The sequence below is a fragment of the Schistocerca cancellata genome, chromosome 2 (genome assembly GCF_023864275.1).
Source record: "Schistocerca cancellata isolate TAMUIC-IGC-003103 chromosome 2, iqSchCanc2.1, whole genome shotgun sequence".
Lineage (NCBI taxonomy): Eukaryota > Metazoa > Arthropoda > Insecta > Orthoptera > Acrididae > Schistocerca > Schistocerca cancellata.
The window spans coordinates 90,478,583-90,504,200 of NC_064627.1; the positions used below are offsets into that span (position 1 = coordinate 90,478,583).

The 25,618-nt window shown below is 41.4% G+C and overlaps 1 protein-coding gene across 1 annotated transcript in view; it reads right to left on the reverse strand.

Moving 5' to 3' along the window:
• Positions 1-25,618, reverse strand: part of LOC126151156 (uncharacterized) — an 87,440-nt gene that overhangs the window by 44,913 nt on the left and 16,909 nt on the right. Inside the window, exon 3 of the mRNA XM_049915924.1 lies at positions 6,631-6,917. Coding sequence (XP_049771881.1) covers positions 6,631-6,917 — 287 coding nt within the window. The remainder of the gene's footprint in view (positions 1-6,630; positions 6,918-25,618) is intronic.

Sequence of the window (25,618 nt, forward strand, 5' to 3'; positions counted from 1 at the left end):
CATCCACAGGAATAAACTATACAATGCACTGCATGACTTCAGAATCCCTGAGATGCTAGTGAAAATGTTGCAAACTTGTATGGATGAGTCGAGGTCTACAGAGCATTTCAAAGGTGAGACAGCAGAGACATTGGAGACTGAGACAGATCTCATAAAAGAGGATGCTCTCTCATGTGTTCAATTCTGTATCATCTTGGAGAAAGTAATAAAGGGCTGTAGGCAACAGGAATGGGCTGGAGTATAAATGAATAGTTATTTCAGTTATCTCACATATGCAGATTACATAGTCCTTTTAAGTGAATCAAACAATGAGATGAAAGAAATGTATCAGGAAATGAGCAAGGGCAGGAACATTTTCTTGAGATAGATGGTTTGAGGTTCAAGAGATGGGAGTCTATCTTAGATAAAGAAGTATGGAGGAGGAAGAGCAAGAATGAAGAAATCTACCTCTTGATGTGACAACCAACAACCCTACAAGTGCTGAAGAGCAGAAGAATCCAATGGGTGAACCATGTAGCCCATATGCCAAAAGAAAGACAGGTCAAGAAGACACCTGGAGTGAAACCAAACACCAGGTGCTCTGTAGTAGCATGTTTCCAGGATCTACTGCAATACTGCCAACCCACAATGTAGCACTGCTACACATGTTTTCATTCAAGCTCTGCAGGTGCATTGGTCGAAGTCAGCTAACTTCACCTGGCCTAGGCTAGTTCAGAGGGTGCACACAAGAGCAGTAGAGGCCGCCACATCTACAGACCTTTTGGTGCATCCGTCATGCCATTTTCCTCAACCAGTCTGAGCCCAATCACTACACCAATAGCTACCTGGTAGTCAACCACGGCATAGATACAACTGCCCTTGCCTGGCAAGCAGCAGGTAGCTCTTTCTCTTCCAGCAGAAGCAGAAGTTCGCCAGCACCACACTGCCACCCAAACTCGAGGTCGTCCTTGCCATCCAGAACTACTGCGCATGGTGACCTGTTGCTCCAGCTGTGGGCTCTGAGGCTGGAAATCCTTGTATTGCTCATGAGATGGGACTTCAATTTTCTATCTACTGTGCATGTATAAGAAGACAGTCATTTTCATTTGCAAGAGAACTTGTCAGAAGTTAGTCTCATACATTATATTGTTTTGCAAGAACTTTAAATTGTCAAGAAGTTACGCCTTCATTTTCAAAAAGGAATCTTCTGATTTGTTTTGAACTGCTTTAACTGACATTCTCAATAAACTGATTTATGGAACTGATTGTGTCAATAAATTGATTTGTGAGTGTAGTCACTGATTTATTGTGAAAGTGCCCCAAGTCATGACACTTCACATAGCTTGACCAAGGTAACACTGGATGGACAAACTGGCAAAGGAACCTGCAGCCCTGGGGACTGAAGACACTCTGAGGAACCCAACACAAAACAAAAAGGAATGGAGGTAGTTTGGAGAAGCAGCACATGGTCTGCAGGGCCTGTGATTGCCATGTATGTATCTATGGCAACGGCCTTGCTGCAGTGGATACACCAGTTCCCATCAGATTACCGAAGTTAAGCGCTGTCGGGCATGGCCGGCTCTCAGATGGGTGACTGTCTGGGCCGTCATGTGCTGTTGTCATTTTTCGGGGTGCGCTCAGCCTCATGATGCCAATTGAGGAGCTAATACACCGAAAAGTAGCGGTTCTGGTCAAAGAAAACCATAATAATGACCGGGACAGCAGTGTGCTGACCACACGCTCCTCCTATCCGCATCCTCAGCTGGGGATGATATGGCAGTTGGATGGTCCCAATGGGCCACTTGTGGCCAGAAAATGGAGTGCTTTATGTATGTATATTTGCATGAACAAATGCTCCCCCTAACATGGATGGATACACTCTAACTGTAAGCATAGGAAAAAGTTTGGATAAAAATGTTGAAAACAAAACAGGGAGGCAACTACTGTATTCTTCACTGAGTGAACTATACAGCCTTGGCATTTAGTTTATAGAACCAAAAGAAGCAACTGGTATACAATACTAGATCTATCAATACACAGTATAAGCAGAAAGAAAAACCATGTTTGAAGACTCATGTTAAAGTTCCAATATCTGAGAAAAAGAATGATGTACTAATTGTTTTTATTGCATTAATTAAAAAAATTCATTATTTATGTTTCATTACCTGTAATTTACACTAAATGTGTAGCTGACTCAAAATTGTACTGAAAAATCCTGAACAGAATACAATGAAAAGAGATGTAGTGTTGAGTAACAGGCCATATAAATAAGAAGTGTAGCATAGTAATTTAGCCTATGAACTTCTTCAGATAGTTACAGATCCATAACTGACCCTTGTACGCATGTAGAAATACTGACCCAGCTCTATGGCCTCATGCCCAGCACCCGTTTATATGTCTGTGTACCTTATAAGGTTTGTGTGCTGGATTAGTAAGTCCCAATTCTTGTTTCTGTGCCTATCCTCTGTTCTGTGCTTCCAGTCCATGGTAAGTAGTTATGTTCTTGTTTCCGACAAATATCAAGAGATTCAATGAAATTATAGGTACTTGTAGGTATAAAATAAATACTGAGAAAACCAAAATGTGCAGTTGCATCCTAAAATCCATAATGCATAATTGACGGGTAAGGCACATTCTCCAAGTAAATGTTAGAAGTAGTTAACAGTTACTGACTAAAAAGAGAATCTTTGAGGAAACTTAACACCTGAAATAACATTGAGGGAAGTCTAACTGACAAACTGAGTTGTGCCTGAATGACTCAAAGTTCTGTACATTTCAACCCCGTGCAGCACACAGTTTTACTCTGCCACCATGTTTCATAAGAGTGCACACTCCACTGTGGAGTTTAGAACATCCTTAGGCTGTGGCTGAGACATTTCTTCACAATATATTACCTCATAGGAGTGCTGTTCCAGCAAGTTATCAATGAGAGCTTCTATGAAGTTTGGAAAGCAGTTAAGAAGAACAGACAACATTGAAGCTACTTCTGTAGTCTTTAAAAGAATTACCCAGGAAGGTCAAGGTTACGAGTTGAAGTTCTGGCTGGCACACTGTTCTAATCTGTCAATCCTGATTTATATTTTATTAACAATATTCTGGGGTAACAGCAGAGATATCGGATTTAATTGATGAAAGGAGAAAATATAAAAATGCAGTAAATAAAGCAGTCAAAAAGGAATACAAAAATGAGATAGACAGGAAGTGCAAAATAGCTAAGCAGGAATGACTAGAGGACGAATGTAAGGATGCAGAGGCATATATCACTAGGGGTAAGATAGATACTGCCTACAGGAAAATTAAAGAGACCTTTGGAAAAAAGAGAACCACCTGTATGAATATCAAGAGCTGAGATAGAAAACCAGTTCTAAGCAAAGAAGGTAAACAGGAAGGTGGAAGGAGTATACAGGGAGTCTGCACAAGGGCGATGCACTTGAGGCCGATTTTATGGTAATGGAAGAGGATGTAGATGAAGATGAAATTGGAGATATGATACTGTGTGAAGAAATTGACAGAGCACTGAAAGACTTAAGTCAAGAAAAGGCCCTGGGAGTAGACAACATTCCATTACAACTACTGATAGCCTTGGGAGAGCCAGCCCTGACAAAACTCTACCATCTGATGAGCAGGATGTTAAGACAGGTGAAATACCTTCAGACTTCAAGAAGAATAATAATTCCAATCCCAAAGAAAGCAGGTGTTGACAGGTGTGAAAATTACAAAACTGTCAGTTTAATAACTCATGGCTGCAAAATACTAACAAAAATTCTTTACAAATGAATGGAAAAACTGGCAGAATCTGACTTTGGGGAGGATCAGTTTGGATTCTGTAGAAATGCTAGAACATGTGAGGCAATACTGACCCAATGACTTATCTTAGAAGACAGATTCAGGAAAAACAAACCTACATTTCTAGCATGTGTAGACTTAGAGAAGGCTTTTGAAAATGTTGACTGGAATACTCTCTTTCAAATTCTGAAAGTTCAGGGGTCAAATACAGGGAGCAAAAGGCTATTTACAATTTGTACAGAAACCAGATAGCAGTTACAAGTGTCAATGAGCATAAAAGGGAATCAGTGGTTGAGAAGGCAGTGAGACAGGGCTGTAGCTTATCCCCAAGTTATTCAATCTGTATATTGAGCAAGCAGTAAAGGAACAAAAGAAAAAAATTGGAGTAGGAATTAAAACCCATGAAGAAGAAATAAAAACTTTGAGATTTGCTGATGACACTGTAATTGTCAGAAACAGCAAAAGACCTGGAAGAGCAGTTGAACAGAATGGGCAGTGTCTTAAAAGGAGGATATGAGATGAACATCAACAATAGCAAATGAGGATAATGGAGTGTAGTTGAATTAAATCAGGTGATGCTGAGGGAATTAGATTATTAAATGAGATGCTTAAAGTAGGAGATGATTTTTTCTATTTGGGGGCAAAATAATTGATGATGGTCAAATTAGAGAGGATATAAAATGCAGACTGGCAATAGCAAGGAATGTGTTTCTGAAGAAGAAAAATTTATTAACATTGAGTACAGATTTAAGTATTTGTATGGAGTGTAGCCATGTATGGAAGTGAAACATGGACAATAACAAGAAGAGAATAGAAGCTTTCAAAATGTGGTGCTACAGAAGAGTGTTGAAGATTAGATGGGTAGATCACATAACTAATGAGGAGGTACTCAAAAATGGTTCAAATGGCTCTGAGCACTATGGGACTCAACTGCTGTGGTCATCAGTCCCCTAGAACTTAGAACTACTTAAACCTAACTAACCTAAGGACATCACATACACCCATGCCCGAGGCAGGATTCGAACCTGCGACCGTAGCAACAGCGCGGCTCCGGACTGGAGCGCCTAGAACCGCACGGCCACCACGGCCGGCCTAGAGGAGGTACTGAATAGAACTGGGGAGAAGAGGAATTTGCGGCACTACTTGGCTAGAAGAAGGGATTGGTTGGTAGGACATGTTCTGAGGCATCAAATGATCACCAATTTAGTATTGGAGGGTAGTGTGGAGGGTAAAAATCTCTTAAAAATGAAATCAACATGAAGTGCAAAATGGCTAAGCAGAAGTGGCTAGAGGGGAAAATGTCAGCATGTAGAAGCATATTTCACTACAGGTAAGACAAAAAGTCGCCTACAGGAGACCTTTGCTAAAACAGAGAACCACCTGTGTGAATATCAAGAGATCAGATGGAAAACAAGACCTAAGCAAAGAAGGGAAAGTGGAAAGGTGGAAGGAGTATATAGAGGGTCTATGCAAGGGAGATTAACTTGAGGGAAATATTATGGAAGAGCAGTTGAACAGAATGGACAGTGTCTTAAAAGGAGGATATAAAATGAACATCAACAAAAGCAAAACAATGGTAATGGAATGTGATTAAATTAAATTAGGTGATGCTGAGGGAATTAGATTAGGAAATACGACATTCAAAATAGTAGGTACTATTTGGGAGCAAAATAACTAATGGTGCTTGAAGTAGAGATGATATAAAAGTAGACTGATGATAGCGAGAAAAGCATTTCTGAATAAGAGAAATTTGTTAATGTCAAGTATAGATTTAAGTGACAGGAAGTCTTTTCTGAAAATATTTGTATGGATTGTACCCCTCTATGGAAGTGAAGCATGGACAAGAAGAGAGTAGAAGCTTTTGAAATGTGGTGTTACAGAAGAATCCTGAAGATTAGATGGGTAGATCACATACCTAACCTGGAGGTACTGCATAGGATTGGAGAAGAGGAATATGTGGCACTACTTGACTAGAAGAAGGGATTGGTTGGTAGGACACATTCTGAGGCATCACCAATTTAGTACTGGAGGGAAACATGGAGGGTAAAAATCATAGAGGAAGACTAAGAGGTGAATAAAGTAAGCAGATTCAAAAGGATGTAGGTTGCAGTAGTTATTAGGAGATGAAGAGGCTTGCACAGGATAGAGTAGCATGGAGAACTGCATCAAACCAGTCTTTGGACTGAGGCCCACACCACCACCACCACCACCACCACCACCACCACCAACAACAACAACAACAACGACAACATGAGCATTTCAGAGCTGAAGTTGTGATAACTATGTCTGATTATGATGAAATAATGTGAAGGAAAGCCATTGTTGACAAATGGTGAAACAGACTTCCAAAAAAATGGCTGCTTTACCAGGCAATGATGAAAATCTCCATTTAAAATCTGTGAATAATGGAGATTGAGCTTTCATCCTTGGTACAACAAGATAGATATAGACATAAAATATAAATCTTATTTATATCTTACAGATATACTGCTCCCTTTCTCTCCCACTTCTCAGGTGTTAAAATTTCTCCTGTTTAGTGTCTTTATCTGATACTTTGCTCCTCGTCCTGTCTTTGACTCAAGGTTATTGGGGGTTTCTTACCAATATCTGTGTAGGAATGTGAGAATAATCAACTACTGGAATCATTGGTTCCCAAAGCTAATGTTTGTGTTGCCGTTTGTTACTATGAATTTTGACCAATTGCTTTCAAGTGTAAATTTACTTTATCTTCAGTTGATGGAAGTTTTACTGTAACGCCACTCAGTGATGTGGCAACATGATTAATATTAGATCAGAATCTATAATTACTTTTAGTCATTTATGCACAACTTGATACGTATAACTTAACAACAATTTTACACTTACTGTTGATGAATGATGTGGCTTTTCACTGTACTGGAGACAGCTGGAAGTCCTGTGTGATTCAACATTGTCTATAGCATCCAAATGATCTGCATCTCCCAGAACAGGGACACGGAATGTTGCATAAGGACTGATATCTTGTCTCTGTCCCAGAGAAACACGCATTGGAGTGGCAATATAGACTGCTTCTTGGAGATTTGCTGAGGCAATGCCACTTTCAATGTTGTCATATTTCATAGGAACTGCTCCCCGATCCAAATCTTCTATTTTTCCTGTTTCTGATGTTTTCTCTGCAAAATAAACAAAGAACATGTTAAGATACAATATTTGCAAAACTTTATGTGATTAGATGTATACCAATAAAACAATTAAAAATTCATACTACAATAATAGAAATTTTGAGCTGGGAACAATAAACAAAAATGAGGGAAGATAAAATTACTGCTGTCTGATGCATGGCACGCAGACACACAGCACAGAAATTAACCCTAAACCAAGTAAGAGAACCATATGAAGGCTACAGTGTTTCAATGGTTGCAGTGGTTTACAGTATGGTGAGTACAAGAAAAGAAAGGAAAGACTCAGTGCTGATTTTATAATTATTTTGTAATGGGGTTATTCACATTTCATCTAAACACTAACAAAAATGAACTGAATCTCAGTGAGTACTATACCCTCAGATTCACTTTTGATGTCAATCTTACAGCCAGATGTTATATCCTACTCTACAAGAGAGGCCCTTAGGGCCAGCACAGTACCAGTCAATGATGACGATGGCAAGGTGGTACGGAACAAGTGACTGGAAGTCAGGCAAAGCTAGTATTGCATCACTCTCTATGGTGATGCCCCATGTCATGCCATCTGTGTGGGTGATGGTATCATCTGGATACTCTGACCAGTGCATATGGTGTGCACTGTCTTGGTCACCCTGTGTGTCACGTTTTGGCACTGAGACCCGCTGTTTCTGAGGTGCACATTGGTGGGTCTGCTGCAGATGATGCTGGCTGTGGAGGTGTCAGGTGACCATTGTGTATGAGCCAATTTTGCTGACACCAAAGTGTGCCATCTTCTTATGTCCTTTAGATTGTACTTTCCTTTTTCTGACCCAGTTGTAGGATCCACTAAAAACAATGTCTTGGGATGGATAACCATTTGAACCCGGTATGGTCCTTCATACTCTTGGAAAAACTTGTTTCTCTCTTTCTTCAGGGCAGAGCTCTGAAGATGCTGTTTTACAAGGACTTGGTCATCAACCTTGTACTGCAGTTCTACAGCTTTCTCATTATGCTTACTCACTCTTTGTTGTGCCTTTTCAACTAAATTTCTAGAAACTATTTCCTGATTCAGTTCGTAGTAGAGAGTAAGATGTCCAGGCCAAGTAAAACATTTAATGAGAGGTTATCCTACAAAGGGTTTGCCTATTACATCCAAAGGTGTTAATTCAGTTGATAAATGTGGTAATTCATTTTAAAAAAGTTCAAAGTCATTAATTTTTGTTGCCCATAAAGTATGTTTTTCATGGCAGTAGGTGTGGCATAATTTCCCAATTTCTTTCACAGCTCTTTCACATGTATTAGAGGACGGGCTATAGTTGGATATTAATACTTGACAGATATCTTCCCAAGCTAGAAATTCTTTGAATTTATTACTGACAAATTGTGGTCCATTATCTGTGAGAAATTGATTTGGTTTTCCCAACTCCAAAAAGTACAGTTACAAACAGTGTATATCCATCTGTGCATTTGCTCTTTTGATAGGATTTAACTTAACATATTTTGACCAGCACTATATGATGACCAAAATGTATGACACTCCTCCCTTTCATTTAGGAATCGATCCAAAAAAAATCTGCTGCTGTAAGATTGTGTAACGATTTAGGAACAATTGGATACATTTTGTATTTAACATGAGTGTTACTCTCTTTCACCTTCAGACAGATTTTACAGGTCCTAATTGAAGATGTCCAACCTTCTTAAAATAACAGAACTTATTCATATGAGCTATACACTTTCTTATTCCGCATATCCATATCCTGTATGAATATACCACACAATTTTGTCTTTCATTAACTTCGAAACGCAAATGTGCCATCGTTGCAATGTTATACTGTCTAACCAAAACAAATTATGCCCTGCAATTTTCCACTTTCCTGCTTGATTGGGAGGTAAGGAATTCCTGATACACATAGCAAACATTCCTGTGAAATAGGGATCATGATGGATGTTTTCTGTTATCCTTTGGGCCACCTACAGTACCCTGGTGTGTGGACAGTCTACTGTCATAAAATTAATTGCAAAAATTATGTCAGGTCCCTCCATATGATTTAACTCTCCTGTGCTTACTGGTAACCTAGACAAAGCATCCAGTACAGTATTCTCAGAACCTTTTGCATACTGTATCCTAATGTCATATTTCTGTAGGAACAACATCCATGACATTAATCTCCTATGTAACAACCAACTACTCATTTAAAAAGATAGAGCTTGATGATCTGTACAGACATGGATTTCTGACCCCCATACTAGTGTTTGGAATTTTTGGATACTCCATGCTATTGCCAGTAGTTCTTTTTCAGTAGCTGAATAGTTCAATTCACGTTTACTAAGACTATGGTTAACAAAAGCTATGGATCTATGATTTACATTATCTAGACCCCACTATCCTCAAAAAAGTTCTTCTGCAATACCACAATCAGATGCATTGGTTGAAATTTTAAATGGCGCACCCATACTCAGATGATGTAATATGGGTGATTCTACCAGTGCTCTTTTTACATTTTCAAATGCATCATTTGCCTCTTGATCACAAAGCCATGGTATTCCCTTTCTTAATAAACGTAAAATTCTTGGGTCATTCACTTCTTGACCTCATATATACCGTCTATAGTATCCAGCCATTCCTATAAATCCCTTCAACTGTCTTATGTTTCTAGGGGGTGGACATTCTTTAATAGCTTTTATGCACTCAGGATCTGGTCTAATGCCTTGCACCCCTACAATATACCCTAGAAACTTAAGCTCTTGTCACACAAAGTGTGATTTAGACAATTTCACTGTAATTCCTTTTTCTTTAAATTTTTTCAGGGTCTTACTCAAGGTTAGACAGTGTTCACATGATGTGCAGAGAGGCTGATTGTTTCAGCTGGGTTCAAGGACTCTAATTCATCTATGCAGATAATTAACTCATTAATTTTATTTCTCAGTCCTTGAATATTTTGATGCAATAAAGATAGCTGACATTTCATATTGACTGAGTTAAAATTGGGTAGAGCTGAAATTTCTGCTGATTGTTGAAAATTCTTAACCAATAGCTTTTTGTGCTCATGTAACAAGCTAGAATTATGTTTGTTGGTTCCTTTCTCAAACTGAAGGATTGTCTCAGTCCTAACCTCTCTTAAAACTTGTTTTTTTTCTGTCCTCCCTACCCTACAAATTGGTCTTTTCTGAACCCTATAACCACTGGTATTTTATCACTCGTGACAGTGCATCCCCCATTTAACTTTCCTGCTATGTTCCCAGCCAGTTTACCCTTCCCTTTCCTGTTGAGGTGAAGGCCATGCCTAGTATAATCCCACCTATTGAGAGAATCAACAGGAACCACACCAATGTGTGACCCTGCACCCAACATAAGCAGCCGTTCCAACTCCAAATTAACTCTCTGGACAGAAGAGTTCAAATGGGTGCCCAAGAAGAGATACAAACTCAACATTAGTATGCTTCGATGCTGATGGAATCTTTGCCAGGTCACACTGTGTACTGTACCCAGGATCTCTGTCAATACTATTAATTGGCCCACCCACTATAAACATGGTGTCTTCCTTAGTGAAATCTTTGCACAGTGATCCTAAGTCCTCCGTCACCTGCTGCAGACCAGCTCTGGGTTTACAAAAATTGGTAAACTGGTATTCTGATCATAGTTCATAATGCAAAAGTTGGCCAACACCTCTTCCATGGGAACTACCTAACAACACCACTTTCTTTCTCTTTACTGATTTCCCTACATTCTTACTTTTCAATTTGCTGCTGAAAGTTTGTTGTGCCCTGTCTACACCTGCAACTGCTTGAGGCTCATCAGCTTCTAACTGAAGCAACAGGTCAAATCTATTTTCCACATTCACCATGAAGCTATCAGACAAAGTTCTAGGCCTCTTCCTCCTGTTGCCAATTCCCACCTCTCTTTACCCTTCTCCCTCCTTAACCTGTCAATGTATCACATGGCCTTGCCTAACTCAGCCTGCAGGGCGGCAATTTTCCCCTCCTGTTCTAATATCTTCCTATCTCTACTACACATCCTACAAAACCACTGATGAGTCTCATTTACTTCCCCTATTCCCACACCACTACAGTCACCCACATGGAAAAAACTACAGCATCCATCACACCGAAGCCCCGACGTAACAATTCTATGGCAAGTCAAGCACTTTTCACTCACAATAAATGTAATAGTTTATTAAGAATAAGTCAGTTAAATTATAGATAAACACGAAAGTATGATTCCACAAATTTGGCCTATATGCAACTGTATGTAAACAAAAACACAAAAACAAGAGTGTAAAGTTTCTGAAACAACAGCTTAAACTTTATACTATTTTCCAGAAATGTGAGTTAAATAATGAAGAAGTATGCTGCAGTTAAATTGCTGGAGAGAGCAGACAACAATTAACTGAAATTCTATAGATTTGCTGTGGCAAAATGTAAACAGAAAATACGACTTTAACCTGACTGTATGATCTTTACCTGCAATTTATCCACTGAGCCATTGTTTGGGTACGATCCTCGCTGGTGGCTTGTAAAATTGTGTATGTAGTTTCTCAAAACTCATTTATAACCATGATAACATCTAATTTAAAACAAGAAACCTCATTCTTATCAAATTTTACGCTCTGTCCAACCAACTGACCATCATTGGGCTTTGTCATAGCTCTTTCAACATGATTCTGCTACGGCAGTTATTGAAAGCATTACACAGAGCTCCTTTGAAAGCCACATGTGTTTCATTTTGCATCTTTCTATCTATACTCACACAATTTGATTCACACTTGTGGTGCAGTGGTCACCCTTTATGTAGAAGTTTCTTCACGGATACTGAAACTGATACCCATGGAGAATCCCTCCAATGATAAATTGTATGTATGTATGTATGTAGGTATGTATATATCTCAGGCTCGGTCAGCTAGTCTTTGAAACTTCAGCCACAGTTCTGCTACAAGCTCCTGCTCGGAGCTGAATGTGTCAAGCTACTTATTGTAATAAACACTATTACTTCTGTAACTGGTCTACTGAACAGTTAATTTGTTGCCATTGGGTCCAATATATTTCCAACATGAGAAGGCTTCCATGTTATCTGTTCTAGATAGTTTTCAGAGAAGGTATCTGATATTACTTCACAGGATGTCTTGTCACACTCACCAATTACAAAACTGTAATCATCCCAGTTCCTTTTTGGATGATTTATGTCTCTTTCAATTATGACAGTCTGAGTGATGAACATAAGTAATAACGAGTAAGGGTTTTCTCCAAACTTTTCAGTTACATCTGTGGATGAGTCTGGTGTCAGATAGAAAGATCGAATCACGAGTTTATGCCCACCCTTGATATTGAATCTTGCCCAAACGCTATCATATGCAGCTTCAATTTCTGTCTCAGTGGAGTACAGATTCTTATATACTGCGATAAATACACCACTGCCAGTTCCTATTAACCTACCGTTTTGATAGACACTTTGATTTACTGCAAAAATCTCACTAGCATCTATTTCATGAATTAGCCAGATTTCTACACCTTGTATTCTGTGAACTCAACTACCTTTTATGAGTGCCTCAAATTGTAGCACTTTGTTGTGAATGTTTTGCCAGCTTATCACAAGAATTTTTATAAGCTATTCTTTAAATCTTACATTATTATTTCAAGTTCTCCTACAGCTCTACTGGGCAAAGCCGATTAACTTAAAAACCCTTTGTGCACTCCACACAGTGTCATCTCTCCAGAAGCACCATCTGATATGTGGTACACCTCTGACCTATTTAGGGACACCCTACATTTATCAACCCTCTGGTGCAAGTCTAGGAAATGTGACAGCTTATCTTGTCACAAAACCTACAAAGTCACCAGTGTGAGCCTCTATTCTTTGGCTCAGAATCAGAGGACCATGATCAATTCTGGGGCATACAACAAACTGTGACTTAACTATGCTGCAATTCTGTGAGCAAGGCTTGTCCTCCTAACCTTCTCTGGCAGTCTGGAATGATCCAAGTATGATTTCATAATCCAGGTGAAAGGCACTGACTGATTCAATGTGTGCCACAATTTGTTGTTGGTTGCACCGTGCTTCCTCTGTGACTGTTTTTAACAGCTTCATCAACATGCTGAATTCGAAACCCTAGGTATGCGCATGTAGTCCACAGGATGATCCTTCTAATTCTCTGCTGCCATTTCTCTTATGCATACCATTTTTTGCTGTACCTTCAGACTGCCACTCCCTTTGCAGTTGCTACCTCTCAGCAGGGGACATAGCAAGCTTCCCAACAGCTGAAGTGTTCCTCACCAGCTCAGTTTCAGTTCCAGTGGGAGGCAACTCTTTTCGTGATTATGTGGTTGAGTGTAGTAACCCAAGATCTCCCTGGTGACGGCCTTCGCTTTACAGGGCCTCTACACCTATATTGCGTTCATCATAACAATAAACCTGATACAAACATTACAACAAGTATTCTTCCACATTTGCTTGTGTAATAATGTCAAGTTGAACAAATATATTTCAAGGAAGATGCAATACATGAAAGTCACAGATCAAGTAAACAGAGTAAGACGTGTGTACACTTTAACAGTCAAATCATAACTGAGTCCAAGTCTAGCGGCCGCTTAGGTGGCGCTGCTGCTGCATGGCTGGCAGACAGCGCCGCATGTAGAGGATGCGCATAACTGCGTGGCGGCACTTTGAAAGATTGGCGAGTCACAACACTTCTCCGCCCTCTGAAGTTTTTGCACAGGTCTTGATGGAGGTGGGCTGTAGATAGCTAACGTCCATAGGTGTTGTCTGACTGGCCATAAAGTCTCGAGGAGGAGGCTTCCCGTATGGACGGAAGTGTCCCCAATGATAACGGGTCGAGATGACAGGAGACGTGGGGGTTGAATCTGCTGGGGCCCCATGCACCAACCTGCCCATTGCGGCAAGTACAGTTGTTATAACAGGAGACATGGGCAATGTGTACGCATCCGTAGGAGATGGAGGAGAGCAGAGTTGCTCCAACAGATGATGGCCATCTGGTTCCTGCATGGGCATGTCTCCTGGTGGCGTCAGTTCTTGTGCTGGCACCGATATGATGGTGAGAGGACTGCATTGTGAGTAATGAGAGATTCCAAGATCCCGAGCATCAGGTAGAGCTGAAGGTTGTGTAGCGGCATCCGGAACAGGTGTTGCCACCACACGAGGGCAAAACTGGTCTGAATGACGCACTGTAACACCCATGTCTGTCTGGATTTCATACAGGTGTTGGCCATGGTGTCGTAAGATCAGGCCAGGACTCCATTTTGGCTGCCTGCCATATCCCCGCACCCATACAAGGTCATCAGTGGTGAACTGGCCAGCCAAGCGATGGCACCCATGGCCGTGAGCTGGAAGGCCGCAGAAGATGAAGTAGTGTGTGGGGCTGTCGGCCATGTAAGAGCTCAGGAGGGCTGTGGTCGCCCATGGGGGTGAAACGGTAAGAAGCCAGAAATTGGAGAAGTGCATCATCAGCAGCAGAAGAAGTCAGGAGTTTCCTCATCTGCGACTTAAATGTGCAGATCAATCATTCAGCCTCACTGTTTTACTGTGGATAGAATGGAGGGGCCGCGACATGCATGATGCCGTGACAGGCAACAAAAATCCGCAAAATCTGAAGAGGCAAATTGTGGACCATTATCAGTAACAAGAGAAGAGGGAAGACCTTCCAAAGAGAAAATGCAAGCTAGAGCATTGGTGGTTGCTGCGGTGGTAGGCGACGTGTAACGAACAATGAAAGGAAAGTTAGAGTAGGCGTCAATAACGAGAAGCCAATAAGTACCTAAAAAAGGTCCTGCGAAGTCATCACGAATACGCTCCCAGGGATTCTCAGGCGAAGGCCACGGTGACAAAGATGACTTCGGGGCGACAGCCTGTGACACACAAGGGCCGCAGGCAGCGACCACGTGTGCGATTTCAGAGTCAATGCCAGGCCAGTACATGACAGCATGCCAGAGATTTTGTGCGAGAGACACCCCAGTGCCCTTGGTGAAGGAGGCACAAGATCGAAGCATACAAAGACACAGGTACCACAACAAGCGGCGAAGAGTTTTCGGTGGAAAGGAGGATAACACCATCCCTAACCGTGAGGCGGTAACGCAAAGTACAGTAGTCCCGCAATTGATCAGAAGTCTTAGCGAATGGCCGATCTGGCCAACCCTTCTGAATACAGTGTAAAACCTGGGAGTGGGTAGGGTCAGAACCCGTAGCAGCTGCCAGCTAGTCCCTAGTGATGGGGAACCCGTCCACAACCCACTGCTCAGCAATATCCAGGTGGAAATACAAAAGTTTGTCCCTATCAAATGCCAGATCAGGACACATGGGAAGGTGAGGTAGTGCATCAGCATTTGTATGTTGAAACAAGACAAGTAAAGAGCCCATTGCTGGAGGCGGTGTGCAGCCTTGTCAGGAAGTGACGTTGATGGATGAAACAAAGAAACAAGTGGTTTGTGATTCATAACAAGATGAAATTTGGATTCATAGAGAAAAACACCAAACTTATGAAGAGCATAAATTATGGCCAAAGCTTCTTTTCAATTTGAGAATACTTTTGTTGGGCATCCATGAGCGTTTCGGAGGCATAAGCAATGGGTTGTTCAGAACCATCAGAAAAACAGTGTGGAAGCACTGCACCGACCCCGTATTGAGAGGCTTCCATGGCAAGAACAAGATGTTGGCCAGGTCGATAAGTAGCCAGGCATGGGGCCTGTTTCAGCATATTCTTCAATTTCTGGAAAGCCGCATTGCATGATGCGGACCAGTGAAAAGACACGTTTTTATGCAACAGGCGATGCAACAGCTGAGCCACCGAAGCAGCAGACGGTAAAAACTTGTGATAGTATGCTATTTTCCCCACGAAGGCCTGCAGTTCCTTAACAGATGTACGGTGAGGAAGGGCATCGATCACAGCAACAGTTTGCTGAAGCGGATGAATACCATCCCGGGAGTGTTGAAACCCCAAGTACGTGATGAATGCCTGAAAAAATTTTGATTTCTGTAGATTACACTTAAGACCAGCAGTCTGTAAGACATGAAAAAGTGTGCAGAGATTTTGAAGATGTTCGGCAGTGGTGGAGCCAGTGACAACAATGTCGTCCTGGTAATTTATACACCCAGGGACATTGAGCAATAATTGTTCCAAGAATCGCTGAAAGAGAGCAGGGGTGCTGGCAACCCCGAATGGCAATCGTTGGTACTGATAGAGGCCAAAAGGCGTGTTAAGGACCAGAAACTGCCGGGAAGCAGCGTCGAGAGGAAGTTGATGATAAGCTTCTAACAGGTCAAGTTTAGAAAAATACTGGCCTCCAGCAAGTTCCGGGAACAATTCTTCGGATCGAGGTATAGGGTTAAGTGTCGATAAGGCACTGAGCATTTACAGCGGCTTTGAAGTCGCCACAGAGATGAATATCACCATTTGGCTTAGCAACAACAACGGCAGGAGAGGATCACTCACTGGAAGTGACAGGAAGCAAGACCCCTGAAGCAGTGAGACGATCCAGCTCCCATTTGACCTGATCACGAAAGGCCACAGGAATGGGCCGAGCCTGAAAAAACTTCGGCTGAGCAGTGGGTTTGAGTGTGATATGAGCTTCAAAGTCGGTTGCACGGCCTAACCCAGGAGAAAAAGGGGACGAAAATGTCGTCGACAAGGAATCCAACTGAGCATAAGGAATAGCATTAGAGATGATATTGACAGAGTCATCTATGGAGAACCCAAAAACAAGAAAGGCATTGAAACCAAAAAGATTCTCTGCATTACTATGGTCGACCACAAATATGGGAACAGTGTGAATGACAGATTTGTAAGATACCTCAGCATAAAATTGTCCCAAGAGAGAAATCTTCTGTTTATTGTAAATCCGTAATGCCTAGTGACAGGTGACAGGATTGGAGAACCCTACTGAAGATACGTCTGAGAGTCGAAGATAGTGGCAGCAGAACCAGTATCCACCTGCACACGAACATCGCGACCAAGTATTTGGATGGTGAGGAATAACTTCCCTGAAAGGGAAGAAGTACAAATGACAGACAACACAAAATCAGAATCAGCATCATGTTGATGAGCATCATGTATGCAGTCAGATTTGCAAATGGATGACACATGACTCTATTCTTTGCATTTGACACACGGTCCAACGTTGTGGACAATCTTCTCGTGAATGTTTCATAAAACACCGCGGACATGAAGGAAGTTGCCGTGGGTTTTGCTGCAGTTTCGTAGAGGTTTCCTTACGGTTAGGCCTAGGCTACGGTCGGGAGCATACTGCGGCCACGTCGGCCGGCAGGAACATGCCACACGCTTTGTCAACATCGCACAGACGCTGTATTTCCCCGACATCGCCCCATGCCTCTATTTGCGCTCCAGCAGCGCAAGAAATTTCAAAAGACTGAGCAATGGATAGGACTTCACCTAGAATCAGATTTGCCAACTGAAGGGCACGTTGCCTAACTTCTTTGTCGGACGCTGATCAGATAATAGCATCCCGTACCATGGAATCAGCGTAGGATTCTTTGTAAACTTCAGTAACAAATTGACACTTTCTACTGAGGCCATGAAGTTCAGCAGCCCAAGCGCGATAGGATTGATTCAGTTGTTTTTGACAATGACAAAAGGCAAAACGAGAGGCTACCACATGCATTTGCATTTGAAAATAGACGGACAGAAGTGAGCACATTTCAGCAAAGGACAAAGACGCAGGATCTTTCAAAGGAGCCAATTGCGACAACAACCGATACATTTGAGGTGAAATCCATGAAAGGAACAGAGACTTACATGTTTGTTTGTCCGCAACATGAAATTCCAAAAAGTGCTGTCAAAGACGTTTTTCGTAATCAGACCAGTCTTCCACCGTCTCGTCGTAAGGAGGAAAAATAGGTAGAGACAACGACGAGAGATGCCCCGCATTTGATGCCGTGACAAAATCACGAATCACATTTGTGAGAAGTGTTTGCTGTTCTATGAGACCTTGCAATAGTTGCTCTAAAGTAGCCATGGAAACATGTGGGTCAATGATGGAAAAGAAAAATCCCATCCTCGTCGCCAACTGTAATAACGTCAAGTTGAACAAATATACACTCCTGGAAATGGAAAAAAGAACACATTGACACCGGTGTGTCAGACCCACCATACTTGCTCCGGACACTGCGAGAGGGCAGTACAAGCAATGATCACACGCACGGCACAGCGGACACACCAGGAACCGCAGTGTTGGCCGTCGAATGGCGCTAGCTGCGCAGCATTTGTGCACCGCCACCGTCAGTGTCAGTCAGTTTGCCGTGGCATACGGAGCTCCATCGCAGTCTTTAACACTGGTAGCATGCCGCGACAGCGTGGACGTGCACCGTATGTGCAGTTGACGGACTTTGAGCGAGGGCGTATAGTGGGCATGCGGGAGGCCGGGTGGACGTACCGCCGAATTGCTCAACACGTGGGGCGTGAGGTCTCCACAGTACATCGATGTTGTCGCCAGTGGTCGGCGGAAGGTGCATGTGCCCGTCAACCTGGGACCGGACCGCAGCGACGCACGGATGCACGCCAAGACTGTAGGATCCTACGCAGTGCCGTAGGGGACCGCACCGCCACTTCCCAGCAAATTAGGGACACTGTTGCTCCTGGGGTATCGGTGAGGACCATTCGCAACCGTCTCCATGAAGCTGGGCTACGGTCCCGCATACCGTTAGGCCGTCTTCCGCTCACGCCCCAACATCGTGCAGCCCGCCTCCAGTGATGTCGCGACAGGAGTGAATGGAGGGACGAATGGAGACGTGTCGTCTTCAGCGATGAGAGTCGCTTCTGCCTTGGTGCCAATGATGGTCGTATGCATGTTTGGCGCCGTGCAGGTGAGCGCCACAATCAGGACTGCATACGACCGAGGCACACAGGGCCAACACCCGGCATCATGGTGTGGGGAGCGATCTCCTACACTGGCCGTACACCACTGGTGATCGTCGAGTAGACACTGAATAGTGCATGGTTCATCCAAACCGTCATCGAACCCATCGTTCTACCATTCCTAGACTGGCAAGGGAACTTGCTGTTCCAACAGGACAATGCACGTCCGCATGTATCCCGTGCCACCCAACATGCTCTAGAAGGTGTAAGTCAACTATCCTGGCCAGCAAGATCTCCGGATCCGTCCCCCATTGAGCATGTTTGGGACTGGATGAAGCGTCGTCTCACGCGGTCTGCACGTCCAGCACGAACGCTGGTCCAACTGAGGCGCCAGGTGGAAATGGCATGGCAAGCCGTTCCACAGGACTACATCCAGCATCTCTACGATCGTCTCCATGGGAGAATAGCAGCCTGCATTGCTGCGAAAGGTGGATATACACTGTACTAGTGCCGGCATTGTGCATGCTCTGTTGCCTGTGTCTATGTGCCTGTGGTTCTGTCAGTGTGATCATGTGATGTATCTGACCCCAGGAATGTGTCAATAAAGTTTCCCCTTCCTGGGACAATGAATTCACGGTGTTCTTATTTCAATTTCCAGGAGTGTATTTCAAGGAAGATGCAATACATGAAAGTCACAGATCAAGTAAACAGAGTAAGATGTGTGTACACTTTAACAGTCAAATCATAACTGAGTCCAAGTCTAGCGGCCGCTGGCTGGCTGGCTGTGGCGGCACTTTGAAAGATCAGCGAGTCACAACAGCTTGAATCTCATTGGATATTGTTTCACATGGAGTGGAGGCCAAACTGGGTCCAGTACAGTCGAGTACGATCATAAGGATACATTTTATGCTGTCTTCCATGCACTTATACTGAGCAATAATGTGAGACAACAGCTTTCCCAGTGCATTTAACTTGGACAGCACTGGCCTGCCAGCTGGTCCGACTTACCCGCAATGATGTGAGCAATTGCAGTTCAGATGTAAAAAGAGATGAGCAGAGAAACAATATATCTTTGAACATAATTTAATTTTCAAAGAGAATGAAGTAATATTTGGAAAAACACCAGCATTAGCGCACGCTACTTAGGTGACAAGACAGAAAGCATAAAATGTACTCACTCTTACCTAACATAGTATTCTAATTACAAACAAGAGTAATGAAAATTCAAGTAATGGAATATCCAGATGGAATTTAACCTTCCGTCGGGCGCAGCTGTTCAAATTGATACACCTCGAAGTTTACTGTAAATTATTTGTCAACGAGTGGCAGCACTGAAGGCCTACTCGCTAGTAGCTAGCCTTTTCCAAACGTTTGTCATTGTCATGTGCTTCAGGGTCCATATGACTGCTCTGTTGTCGATATATGTGCTGATTGATCAGTTTGATACACTGCACCCGTTCGTGTTGCATTTCAACAATTCATTTCTTTGGTTATCAACATAACTTAGTAAGTAGTACAATGTTAATATACAATGTGTAATGCACTTATTTTCTTTTTGGACAGTTTAATTGTCAGTTAAGAATGTTTGAGTATCAGGTATCAAATTGATACACTGTGCCTCACTGCGTTATTTTATAGGAATTTTATCATTTTAGGTGTGATACACTTGATCATGGCAGGCTACAGTAAGACGTACAACCTCCTTGACCCAAATCATGTTGCAGAAATACAAAAAATGTTGTTCAAAGAGGATAATGATGAAGTTCATGAGGATTTTGAAGATGAAGTAGACACAGATTGAGATGACGCAGTTGAAGTTCGGCAGGAAGATTCAGAAACAGAGGAGAACGACAGTGAAAACGACGAGGAAGTACTTGAAGAAAGCCAGCATTATTATACTGGAAGGGACAAAGACACAAAATGGAATAAAGTTCCACCATCGCGGAGAGTACGTTTCAGGGCCTACAATATTATTCGAAAGTTACCTGGTCCTATAGGTGTGGCGAAAGCATTGAGAACGCCTTTGGAATGTTGGAATTGCCTCACAGATGACGACATACCACTCAGTATATTGAGAGCATCAAAGCTTCTTTTCAGCGAGAGAGAGAGACGTAAAACCTATAGATATTATTGAATTAAAAGCTTTCATTGGTGTGTTTTTGGCTCATGTTAACAAAAGTAACAGACAAAGCTTAGAAGATCGGTGGGGAAGTGATGGGGATGGAACTGAAAAATTTCATCTCGTTATGAACATAAAACGTTTCAAATTCATCATGCGGTGCCTTAGATTTGACAATTGTGTGACCGCGGTGAAAGGAGAAAATTAGACAAGATAACAGTGATTCGGGAAATATTTCCTCTGTTTGTACAGAATTGCCAGAAATCCTACACCCTCGGAGAGTACGTTACAGTAGATGAGAAACTTGAAGGATTCCGTGGAAGGTGCAGTTTTCTCCAATACATACCTAGCAAACCAAACAAATATGGAATTAAGATATATGCTCTTGTGGATTCCCAAGTATTTTATCTCTATAATCTGGAAATATACGCTGGGCTGCAGCCAGAAGGATTGTACCACGTTAGCAATAAATCTTCAGATGTTGTTCTGCGACTATGTGAACCAATGTATCAGTAAGGTCGAAATGTGACGGCAGACAATTGGTGTACTAGTATTGATTTTATAGAAGAGCTAAGAAGAAAAAAAATCTTTCTTTTGTTGGGACGATGAAGAAAAACAAGCATGAGATTCCTCTGGAGTTTGCTACCAGTAAAGGCTGAGCTGTCCATAGTTCACTTTTTGGCTTCAAGAAAGGTTGTACTCTAGTTTCCTACGTTCCTAAAAAGGGGAAGTGTGTTATCTTGGCATCAAGTTTGCATGAAGATAATTCAGTAGATGCTGACACTGGAGATAAACAGAAGCCATCCATTGTAACATTTTACAATAGCACCAAAGGTGGAGTCGACGCTACAGATAAGTTGACTGTTTCATACAATGTAGCAAGAAATGTGTGCCATTGGCCCATGGTCATATTTTTTGCAATGATCAATATGAGTGGAATCAATTCACAAGTAATTTACTATGGCAACAACGAGAATTTTATCCAAAGAAAAGGATTCCTGAAGCAACTGTCACATGCGTTAGTTCTACCTCACTTGGTTCGTAGATGCTTGGACACCTCAGGAATTCACAGAGATCTTCAACTGCAGCTACAACAATATATGCCAACGTGTGAAGAAGAAGCAGAAGACACAAGCAGAAACTAAGAACAAGGGACCGGGATCAAGAGAAAAAGGTGTAATATCTGCAGAGAAAAAAACAACTGACAAAATATTGTTGCAAAATGTGTCAGAAGCCTATCTGTTTGATACACATTGAACCTTTTTGCTCTGAATGTGGAAAAATTTCGCATTTGTTACCACAGTCAAAAAGTGATGATGAAACATATGAATGAGTTGTAATATCATTGTTGTTCTGCTCCAGTGTCATAATAGCCTTTCTGTAAACATAATTGTCATTTGTAATGTGTTTTATTAGTGAAATATAATAAAGAAGCAAATGAAAAAGTGACGTTTATATCATTTGTTACCAAGCCCAACATTGAGGATAAGAAATCGGAATGATGAATATTTCTACTGCAGTTGTGCTCGTATGTCATCTTTGTCTTTTTTTAAATATATTTGGCACTGTTTTGTGAACAGAATTTAATAAATGGTCACGTGAATAAATGGTGTGATGAATTTGATACACCGCGCCCGATCTCGCTGCGACAAACACCGCACCTGATAGAAGGTTAACAATATTATGAAAAGGATAGTTACTACTCACCATATAGCAGAGAGGCTGAACCACAGATAGGCATGACAAAAAGACTGTAATGAAATAAGCTTTTGGTCAACAGGGCCATTGTCAAAATAGACAACAGACACACACACAAACGCAACTCACACACACAACTGCAGTCTCTGGCAGCTGAAGCCATGGCCTGAGACTGCAGTCCTGTGTTCATGTGTTTGTGTGTGTGTGTCACTATACAGAGAGTAGCAACTATCCTTTTCATAATATTGTTGACAGATGAAAATTCCCTAACTAAAACACAGGGTAATTTTCCTCAGCAAGCTATGTGTGATGCAGAAGTATGCTGCAGTGATTTCACCATATTGTTGAACACTGAAGCCACTGAAGGTATTAATTACAGTCAGTCATGTGGTAATCTCTTAGCTCCTTCCTTATCCATATCTGAGAAATACATTTTAGTTTCGGAACTGTCATCTGATACATTGAGCCAGTTCTAGGTGCTTCTGTCCGGAACTGTGCTGCTGCTATGGTTGCAGGTTCGAATCCTGCCTCAGGCATGGATGTGTGTGATGTCCTTATGTTAGTTAGGTTTAAGTAGTTCTAAGTCTAGGGGACTGATGTCCTCAGATGTTAAGTCCCATAGTTCTTAGAGCCATTTGAACCAGTTTATGATATGTTGATAACAAGTCAACCAACAATAGGATACATAAAGCCACCCATGTGCCACATTTTCTCCTCTTCTTGTATGACATGTTGTTCTATATCCCACCAGCGTATGGCAGTGACATGTGAAAGAGCTGAATGCATTAGTACGAGTACATCTGGCAGCTTAACACTCTTGTTATTTCTCATGAGAAATCCCTTTTTACTTGGCCCCAGATCATTTCTGTTAGGTTCATATTGTAATGGTCGAATGGCATATGCTAAACTGCAACATTTTTATGTTGTGCTCAATGCTGTGAAAATATTGTTTTTCATATTTCTACAACATTTATCACTCTGCTTTGTGTCAGACTACATCTGTGGTGTAAAACAATGAACATAGTCGAAATAAAGAGTATTCGGTTTTTCATTTTTGTCCTAAAATTTAAATTCCTATGTATTCCTAATTTAAGCAGCCTTCATTAACAATATCTCATAAAATATTAATAATTAAGAATTTATATTTGAAATAAAAACAGGAATAGTGCATGCAATATATAATTAGAAACAAGAAGACATGTATTATTCATGAAAAATGATGATGAATTTTACAGTTATGTGATGTAGGAATTTCAAATTGGAAAAGAAAGGATGACCAAGACAAGACTCAAACCAGCAATCTATAAACTCCATCAGATTATCAATTTACTATGCCACTGAGTCTACTTTACTTCCAGTGTGTATTCGTAGGTCAACTACCTCAAATACAGTCCACTGGAAAACTACATAACAGATTTTTTCTGTAAATTTATGAAAAACTTTAAGAACACAACCTATTTCTCAGCCCTTTTTAACCATGTTCCACACTCATGTTTCTGTTTCACTATGGAGCAGGAAGCAGTCTTAGCCATTTCCTTACTGCATATTAACAGTACGACAATCAGAGCACAACAGTACAGAGACTGTGACTGTACATGATTACTGAAATAAAAATTACATAGTTAAAGCATAATTTAAGAGAAACGTTCATGGCTGTTAATACATTAGGATGTCTTAAAGTTCCATTTAATGTAGCTTAGTAATAACGTATCTAACACTTACAAAGGACCTACTTCCAAGAGCATAACAATGCCAGTGCACATGTGCTATGCTTCTGACGATTCATCACATTTGTGTTTGTTGAAATCAGGTTTATTCTTGATGAACAAAGTGTACCACTGACATACCACACACAGCCAAGTGATGTATAGTGACAGATCCAATTACTTCCTTTAATAGAGGGGGTGTCCAGAGGAGAGGAAAGTACTTGTGATACCTTCTGTATCTCTAGTAAGACTCTCACTAGCCCTTCCAATACTCCCATTCACAACAGCTTCCAATTGCTGGACAGCAGTCTGAGCTTTTCCAGCTGCTTATGAACAGGAGCTAACTAACCCAGTGCTGGAGAACAGCATTCACAGTGTGACTGCATTATGGTTGGTGAAATATTGTACATAAGTTTAAAATAAACTTTCCATGTCTCTTCTAGTTTATCAGGGTGTATACGCGGACAAGGATAAAACATTCCTGGAAACTGAGGAGCAAAAAAAAAAAAAAAAAAAAAAAAAAAAAAAGTTTCGGAAAGATCTTCGGTATGCAGCAACAAGTATGCTGCATATTTTCGTATTACGAAAGTATAAATCCAAATTTCACCAAACACCTCCTGTTTCTTTCCAAAGTATTGAAATCAAGATTGTGAAGTGCTTTTGTAGGCCAGTCGTAGTTCATGTCATGTGATCTTGCCAGCCGATGACAGCGGATATTCAGAGCGTATGATATGTAATGTAGTCAGCCAATAGCAATATCATTGTTAAGTTTAAATGAATATCCATAGTGTTGCAACAAGAAAAGCAAGGCTTTCATGTATAATATTGGTCTCAAACATTTGTGAGGACGTAGAACCACTGCCTCTTCCTCCCAAAAATATAGATGCCCTACCGCAGCAAGATCAGTTCTCTGCAGTACGCGCTCTATGCCACGCACATTGCGTATACGCTGCAAGAATAAAAGTATTCATAATAAATGACAGGAGTGCGAGTGATTATTTATCGTCATAATTACCACGCCCGCTCTCCTCTACCTATAGATCAATAAGCTGCAAGAGAAGCTAATCTTTCACATATAATGTTAATCTTTTTTGTGCGTGTTACAATTTAAGATGCTACATCATACAAATGTGCCAGTAAATTTTTTAAGAATGACATAAATGTCTGATCTTCAGGGCTTGAAATTCTTCTAACTGGCTCGTGCTCAAAGAGCTGATTTTTAAATGAGAGTCAAATGCTCTGTAATTTAAGAAATTCATCGTACATTTTCACACGTAGTTCACTTTGCGTAAAACGAAATTTACTTTGAAAGTAATGCTTTTCAAACCATCATTCACAATATTTTCCCACGACCTGTTAGAGATTCGTTCATTTCAG